This window comes from Cibotium barometz, chromosome 14, assembly GCF_041138505.1.
Source record: "Cibotium barometz isolate CiBa-2024 chromosome 14, ASM4113850v1, whole genome shotgun sequence".
Classification (NCBI taxonomy): Eukaryota; Viridiplantae; Streptophyta; class Polypodiopsida; order Cyatheales; family Cibotiaceae; genus Cibotium; species Cibotium barometz.
Genome location: NC_141059.1, coordinates 26,230,689 through 26,239,662, shown reverse-complemented (window position 1 = coordinate 26,239,662; position 8,974 = coordinate 26,230,689). Strand labels below are relative to the sequence as shown.

Below are 8,974 nucleotides of genomic sequence, written 5' to 3'. Positions count from 1 at the left end.
AACTATGTAGCTCTTTCTAAAGTATCATGTTCATTATGGACTATTTGAAATCTTGGCATCAATCTCATAAGAGAATTTCATCTCTATGATTCACCATTGTGAAACTATCATACACAATGTAGCGGGCTTGCTTTGCACACCATACCACTTGCCTTCTCAACCTTCTCTCTTATAACCCTAAGTAATCCCTTGGAACCTTCTCTCTAATAACCCTAAATGAGCCCTTGAAACCAACATTGGCTATTCTTAATCTCCCTATTGTTATCACATGGGATATACTCTAAATGATCTCTTTTGCTATAGCTCTTGGACAATGAAGATTTTTTATGATTACAAAATAACATTGATGACACTTAATCACCCTTCCATTATCACAATAATCACCATCTATTGACCTTCTTGGAGAGCAAAGAATTGTTTCAATAATCACATGGATTGGCATCTAATGACCTTTTTCTTGCACTTTTAGAGAGTGGAGATTAACATAGTTTAGCCTATTAACCTTTTGCTAGAGCTTTTGGAGAGTGAAGGATAGCCATCTGAGCGAATGGCTACTTGTCTACATGCTCTTACTCTCCCACATAGTTCCATAGGAAAATCTTTGTTTTAGAGGGCACTCTCTCAAGATGATGTTGAAGGTCCTTATCATAACATGCATGGGTGATGGGATGTAATGTTTGAACCTTACATTGAACCTCCTCCAAGTGTCCAACAATGGTCTCCTCAAGAAGGATGCTTACCAGCTCTCTCTATCCTTTGTGATGCCTAGGTGGGCCCCATAATCTTCTTTGACATTATAAGGCTCTCCAGTGTTGAAATTTTTGCTCTATAAATCTCCATAACACTATTTATGGTTCAATAGGTAAGAGTCTCCCCACATGGTTTTACCAAGATGAGACTATGGTAGAGGGGTTGGTCTTTGCCTCTTGGTCCAACCTTGTGTGTAGCTCCACTATTAATCCATTGCTTTGTGTAAAGGAGATCCATGAGGTGATTCTTAAGCTATAAAAACAAAAGGCATGCAAGAATTTCCATTTCAAGCTACACCCTCCCCACATGGTTTTGCTAGCAAAACCATGCTGAAAGGGTTGGAATTTCCCTCCATGCAAGCTCCATGGTTTGCATTCCCTTCTTGCATAAAGAGATCCCTAGCATTTTCTTACATGATTTAAGCCTTTAGCCACATAGGCATGAGGACTCACTTTTTTACTTGCTATTTATTATGCCCCTTTGTATCTAGAATTGAAGTGGGACATAGCTCCTTGATTATTTGTGCTATGAACAAATTTCTTAACATGTCAGTTAAGAAATTATGCCCTTTTATTTATTTATTATGCCCCTTTGTATCTAGAATTGAAGTGGGACATAGCTCCTTGATTATTTGTGCTATGAACAAATTTCTTAACATGTCAGTTTTATGGCTTGCAATGCATTGTTACATGGGTGTGTGCCTAAGGAGACATTGTAGAGAATCCCCTCCCAACATAGTTTTATTGGCAAAATTATGTGGGAGTCTACTAGCTCTCTAGCCTCTCTACATTGTCACCCTCCCGCATAGTTTCATTGTAAAAGCTATGTTGGGGGGTGATTTCTAGATATAATTAACAAGAATTACTTGATCAGATGACCTTAAGTTTCATTTTCATTAATGAAACATTGTTTATGTGCCACACTATGTATAATAAAGGACAAACCCTTCTTCATGAAAGTGAGTTATACCCTTATTACTTGGTCTTCACAACACTAAGATGGCCTTCAAAATTTGCAATCTAATCACTCTCTTGCCAATCGTTTCATGTTGGTTCTTTGTAACTAGAAATGAATACGCATGTCTCTCTTCTCCTTTGTAACTAGAAATGAACTAGGCATGTCTCTCTTATCCTTTGTGCTATGAAGAATTACCTTTGTAGTTCACAAAGAATAGTTATAGAGAACCCAAGTTGGCTCTCCACACATCACACTTGTGTGCTCATTATTTGGCCATGTTACATCAAAGGTCACATCCCTTTTCAATTTATGGTCGAGGCACGGTACTAACCAGTCACACAAACACATTAATTTTCGGAGCTTCACTCCCCCTTGATCACATATAATTAGCATGACAAGATGATGTGCAAAACATTATGACCAATGCTAAAGAGAGTGCCATTATTGATGTCGATGTACAAAACATTATGATCAATACTAAAAGAGAGTGCCATTGTTGATGTCCATGGAAAGATTGTTGAAGCCTATAGATATGCAAATGGCATGCTATTACTCATTGTTATTGTCCGCTTCGGTCTCTACTAGAAATGCATTCACAAGAGATTACCTTAGCAAGCTATAAATCATCGTGGAGATCTTTCCAACAAGCTCGGGCACCCCGCTTTTCACACCTCTTTGGATAGCCATTTTCGTTGTCACACCGTCACATTGGACCACGGGTCCTCGTCCCTCCTCTTACCTCACACCACTCATACACACTCACTTGCATATATTATAGAAGAATATTAGAAAGAGGATTAGCAAGAGCAAGGCTCGGTTGCACAATGAGCGAGTACGTTATATTATGTAAGAAAATGACTTGTATACAAGGCCATAAGTGTTCACACACTTTAAACTATGGCTAGTCGGGCGTCCAAGGCTCATAAGTGGCATATTGCTTATACAATGCTTAATCTCATAATACATATGTGAAGTACATCTACAAGGAATCCATTCTAGCTTGTTGCCACCCGCTTTTGGAGTGAGAATCGCTATAAATACTCCATCAAATCATTTTAGAGCAAATTTGGATATCATAGATTGATCATACATACTTTATTGCTTCATAGATTAATTATACATACTTTTGGTGTCTCGATCTTTGCTATTTGATGTAGAATTATAGTGGCAACTCTTGTCAATCCCAAATTCACGCTACACCCATTAATTAATTAATGGGGCTCTTATTACGAGCCCCATTAACTAATTAATATACTAAGGTTTAAACCTGAGTCTTTCGCAAACGTTCTCTCCATCATTAACACAATTGCACGCCATCTCTCTTTTTTTTAAAATAATTTTTTTAAAATAATTTTTTAAAAACATATGACCTCAACGCAGACATATTACAGGCCATCGCTCTTTTTTTTAAATAAAAAAATCGGCATGCTCTCCATCGCATCGCTCTCTCTCACTATGCATGCCATTGCATCGCTCACAAGTGGGGCAGATTGGCTAGTGCAAGGGCCCTTAAAAAAGCCATGATCCACCCGAGTTCAAGTCCAACCGTTGGTCGTATATGCCCTCGTGTTGCATTCTACCGACGTTAATACCCCTCTCTCTCTCTCTCTCTCTCTCACCGTGTCTCTCTCTCTTCGCCATCGTCAAAATTGAGGGGCTTTGTCCCAGCCTCAAAATGTAAGACACGACCCTTTTAACCCTCCCACTCGAAGGCTAGAAAACTCGAACACTCTAAAACTCGAAGGCCCCAGAACTGCAACGTGTCTAATCGAAAAAAATTCTTGCTTAACTAAGGTCCCCATTCAAAATTTTCGATCACTTAAAGTACTCCACTGTCTCCAGTAATTAATTAATTGAGAACAAAATTTTGGTGCCAATTATTAAGTTAACACCCAATGCACCCATAATGTTTGTTTTTCTTATATATATATATATAGACTCCCTATGTGAAAATTGTGGGGAACCCAAGTCGTTACCTTGGAACCTAGAGCACCTCTCTCGGGCTAATGGTGAGCTACTAGAGAAAGGTTCTCCCCTGCTGCTTCTGCTTCTTTTGTTTACCTACACATAGTTATTCTGTACAGTCCTCACTGGAGCACTTCACTATATCAAGCAACTTCTTTACCTTCTTTGCACTCTTAACTGCCCTCGTGCTCGTCTCTTCAAACCCAAATGGAAGTTCTAATTAACCTACTAATCATGCACTATGAACCAACGTTGCCTTAAGCAAACCCTAAGCACCTCCTAACGAGAGGATCTGGTGCCAAGTTAAGACTTGGATCTAAGAAGGTTTAAAACCAATGCCACACTCCATGATTAAATGTTTAGAATAATTAAACAAAACTTAAAATAATGCTTAATCAATGGCACACTAGTGAAAACTCAAAACCACACACAACTACATTGCCTTGGGGCTCTTAAATAGCCATGAGAGATGCATCCAATGTGACCAGGTTCATTTTTGCTTTTTAGGGATACTTACCCTTTTCCATCTCCAAGAGACACACCCTTTACACGCATCATTCCGAATCTTATATGAGATCTACCCTTTCCACCTTTTACATTCACCACTTGCAATCACCAATTCTCTTTAACCTTTGTCCATCTAACCTTTGATTTAAATTCTCTCTAAGGTGCACACTCTCACAATGTACCCAGTCATCACTTGTATTGTTAAATATTAACAATGATTAATGTGGGAATATAAAAGTTCTAGGTGTTGTGTAAACTAGCACTTTATGAAAATGATCCTTTTATTGGAAAGACTCCCCTTTACAAGATGCATACATATGCCGCCACCACATATGCCACATGTCAAACTATGATGCCAAGTGTCCCTAAGAGGTATCACCTACATACATCATTGCTTATTAATAAGATCCTCTTAAGAGGTGGTTCCCACACACAAAAGAATCCACACACTAGGGACTATTCACACACACTAGAACTCCTTCATTCAAAACCTAAGCTTACATATACTAGAGTGCTAGTTTACACAACCACCTAGCACTTGTTTATTCCTACATTAATCACTATTAATATTTAACATTCTTCCCATGGTGATAATGTGGCTCATCATCATCAACATTGAGATTAAACCCTAATAACCAACATGGTGATAATGTGGCTAGAAAGCCCAATCATCATTGACATTGAGATTCTGATTAAACCATAATAACCAACATGTATTTCTCAACAACCAACAGCATAACCAATCAGAAGACAATCCAAGAAGACTGGAGTGGATCAAATCAGCGTGTGGCATCGAATGCCTATATATAGTGTTTGTTGTGGTTGATCAGATTCTTAGTGTGTATCTGAATACATTGTACATCTTTGTAAGAAAGCAAGCACTGGTGCAAGCCATTTCACTTGTAATTCATCACAATATTCTACAAAGCATATTCCCAATGTCTTATTTACTTTCCCTGCTTAAATATGTTGCAGCATGTTTTTCATTTCCTCTCAAAGCGCATTCAAAGACAGCTTTCTCAAGCTTCACATCACACCACTTCAGACAAGCACCCAACATGGTATTCCAGGTCACAAGGTCAGGTTTGAAAGGAAGCTTCTCCAACATTGCGACAGCCTCATCTAGTTGGCCAGCACGGCCAAGAAGATCAACCATGCAGTTATGATGAGAAATAGTTGGAGTGATTCCGTATACATTCTTCATGACCTCAAAGTATTTCTCACCTCTATCCCTGAGGCCTGCATGACTGCATGCAGCGAGAACACTAAGAAATGTGATCTCACCTGGTTTGATGCCTGCCTCCATCATTCTTTCAAAATGATGAAGAGCAGATTCAATCTCTCCTTGGTGAGCATAACCAGTAATCAATGCATTCCATGTCACAAGGTCCCTTGTCCGTGCCACGTTAAACAGCCTCTGAGCATCAACAATGCTCCCACAACCACCATACATGTCCATGAGGGCATTAGTGAGAGTTAATTCATCATTCACCTCCAGTCCACCATGTCTGTAAATTTGAGAGTGAAGTCTTTTCCCAGTTTCTAGGGTGGTTGTGTTGCGGCAAGCCTTCAGATTGCTCACAAAAGTCACATGATCAGGCAATAGACCTTGCTCTTGCATTAGGGCAAAATACACATTAGCCTTCTCACTTTCTCCTTGCTCTGCATAGCCTGAGATCACAGAATTCCATGAGACTATGTCAGGAGAAATTGCCTCCAATTGCATTTTGTGGAAACAATTCAGTGCTTCCTGGCCATGCCCATGTTTTGCATACCCTGCAATAAGTGAGTTCCACGAGATGACATCCCGAGCTGGTAGCTTGTTGAACACTTCCTGTGCTTCTGCAAGTGCACCACATTTGGCATACATATCCACCAGAGCATTGCCCAGAAAAGAATCAAAGTCGAATCCATGATTTACAAGCTCAGAGTGTAATACACATCCCTTGTCTATGGCTCCTATGCTTCCACAAGCTTTCAAGCAACAGATAAACGTCACGGCACCTCCACACACCTCTGATTGCATCTGTTCTAGACATATGAGTGCTTCCTCACCAAGCCCGTACTCAACAAAGCATGTTATCAACGTGTTCCACGAGACCGCATCTCTAATTGGCAGCTTGTTGAACACATCTCGCGCTTCTGCTAATGAACCGCATTTACCATACATATCAACTAAGGCATTTCCAACAAAGGAGGCTCTTTCAAATCCCCCTTTAAGTATCTCTGCATGTATTTTTCGACCCCTCTCTAAGGCTCCTGTGATGCCACAGGCTTTTAAGCTGCAAACAAATGTGCTGGAATCCGGACAGACACCTTCCAGATACATCTGTTCAAAACTCTTTAGTGCTTCCTCACTAAGCTCATGCTCAACATACCCTCCAATGATTGCAGTCCAGGCAACAACATCTTGAACTGCCAGCTCACCAAACACATAACGTGCTTCTGCAAGCAAGCCAGTTTTGGCATATATATAAACCAAGATGCTGCCAACAAATTTATCTCTTTCACATCCCTTTTTGGCAGCTTCGGTATGGATATTTTGGACTGTATTTAAGTTGCCACAAGCTTTCAAGATACAAACAAATGTGACAACATCCGGACATATGCCATCTGATTGCATCAGTTCCAAACACTTGAATGCTTCATCACCGAGCCCATGTTCGCCATAGCAAGCAATTAAGGCGGTCCATGAGACCACATCTCGACTTGGCAACTCATCGAACACATCTTGTGCTTCCAATAATGTGCCACACTTGCCATACATATCCACCAGAACACTACCAACAAAAACATCTCTTTCATATCCCCCTTTGGTGATCTCGAAGTGTACTCCTTGGCCTCTTTCCAAACAATGCAGCCTAGCACAAGCTTTTAATAGGGCCACAAGCATACCCTTGCGACAGGGTACACATTGGACTTGCATTTCTTGAAACAAGTCAAGTGCATGCTGCAAATCTCCACATTGAGCATACCCTTGTACAAGAGAGTTCCAAGAGAAGTCAGCGATAAACGACAGCCTGTTGAAAACCTGCTGGGCCTCTGGTAAGCTTCCACATTCCACTAACATTAAAATCACATGATTTCCAAGCACTTCAAGTCCATTGGAGCAGACATGCTTGTGCATGCGCTTAGCATACACTAAATTTTTTGCTTTTCTGCAATTATTCAGGATGCATATAAGGGATTCCACTGAAGGTAGCCTGACCATGTCTTCCATAAAGGTTGGTGCCTCTTCAATGCTGAGCATCTCCAAGCCACAGTTCACTTGCAGTTGGACCCTAAATGATGCAGACAGTTGCACTGAATAGGGATTGCACTTGTAGCCATGCTTTACTAGCCCCTCCCCAAAGGCAGGGCCTCCAGCATGTGACCATGCCTTGTTATCATAAGTTTTGTTCATGTTGATTCACTTGTTCACATCTTTTAGTTCATGACCAATCTGTCTACTAACTTATCATGATGACACATGTTTATTTACTAGCTGCCATATAGTGTGAAGAACCAACTGACCCAGCTGTGTATTGACCCATGATATGCTTAGTGAAACATGCTGTTTTAGACATGCTTCATACAAATCCAGCAGTCAAGCAACTATGCAGATGGGGTTGAATGGTAGCCTGTCCATATTAGCTGGATAAAGAGTCTGGGGTGGTGGCGCCAGGTGAGATCTCTACATATTAATCCCCACACATCCACCTGTGACTAGGACAGCCACCTCGCCGAAAGCAAGCTGCCATTCACCCGTCTGCTTTGGCCCCATCACATGACATCCGCCATTGTTTCTGCACCCTTGTGTGAAGTGTGCCTCATAGCTCAATGAACTTTAATCCATAAGACCCAGCAGTCTACTGACCCATGACAAGCTTGATGACCCATGTTTAAATTATAACTTGATGACCCCTAACCCAATAGCCTAACTGCCTACAAAGCTCATGACATGCCATGTTTTTCTTGATTGTTTTTTAATGACTCAATGACCCAAACCTGCTTGCTTTCAGTAGCTCAATGAGCCATATGTTTACTAGCCCATGAAATGTTCAAATCTCCATGCCAAATTTCCAATGACTAGGTCACCCGGCCATATTGATGTTCGCGGATTGCATTATATGCTCTGCCTAGATAACTCAATGATGTTTAAGTACTTAGTTATGTGATGTAGCTGTCATCTTCTACCCATTTCTGTATAGGCAGCCTTTCTCAACCCTTCATAGCGTTTCAATCTTAAGAGGAAGGCAGGCTAAAATTTACCATGAAATAGGTCGCACTACGGTCTGTTTTAATGCTCTGCCCGAGGTCCTGCCCTTTATCCCACATGCCCTTCCCATCTTCTTCTGCACAAAATTATTTCATTCACTGCGGTGAAAGCCGTCGCGTATACCTGTGATAGATGCCTTCTGCGTGTGCTGCTACAGGAAAAAAACCAAGAAGAAACTTCCACGTGTACATTAAAATCTTGAAATTTCTACATTTACAAAGCTCAAACAAACTTTCAAATTTCAATTATTCTTTCTCCAACTAAATTTTTGGTATTGAACCCAAGCCGTGGTTGTGTAAGGCAAGTGTGTAAGGCAAGAGCCATTATCGTTGGGCTATCTTTGCAAACAGTAAGAGCCATTATCGTTTGCAAACAGTGTAGCATGCGCATGCTATTAATTAATGCAAAAATGCAATTTGGTGGACAAGTCATATGATAATATGATGTGAAGGGTTCACCCGAGCTAATCAAAACATATAGCTTAGGCCTGGTTCATCAAACAAACTCCCAAAAATCTTGGGAGTCTTCTCCATGGTT

General features: G+C 40.6%; 1 protein-coding gene across 1 annotated transcript; it reads right to left on the bottom strand.

Moving 5' to 3' along the window:
• Window positions 1-4,871: 4,871 nt before the first annotated feature.
• LOC147631859 (putative pentatricopeptide repeat-containing protein At1g56570) lies at window positions 4,872-8,725 on the bottom strand. The gene has a single exon (XM_086808416.1). It carries the CDS (start codon window positions 7,580-7,582, stop codon window positions 5,123-5,125), a length of 2,460 nt encoding a protein of 819 aa, XP_086664542.1. The 5' UTR covers window positions 7,583-8,725; the 3' UTR covers window positions 4,872-5,122.
• Between the last annotated feature and the right edge of the window lie 249 nt (window positions 8,726-8,974).

What these genes read in the sequence shown, in the direction of transcription:
- LOC147631859 (XM_086808416.1), bottom strand. Translation starts at nt 7,582, where the DNA reads ATGAACAAAACTTATGATAACAAGGCATGGTCACATGCTGGAGGCCCT.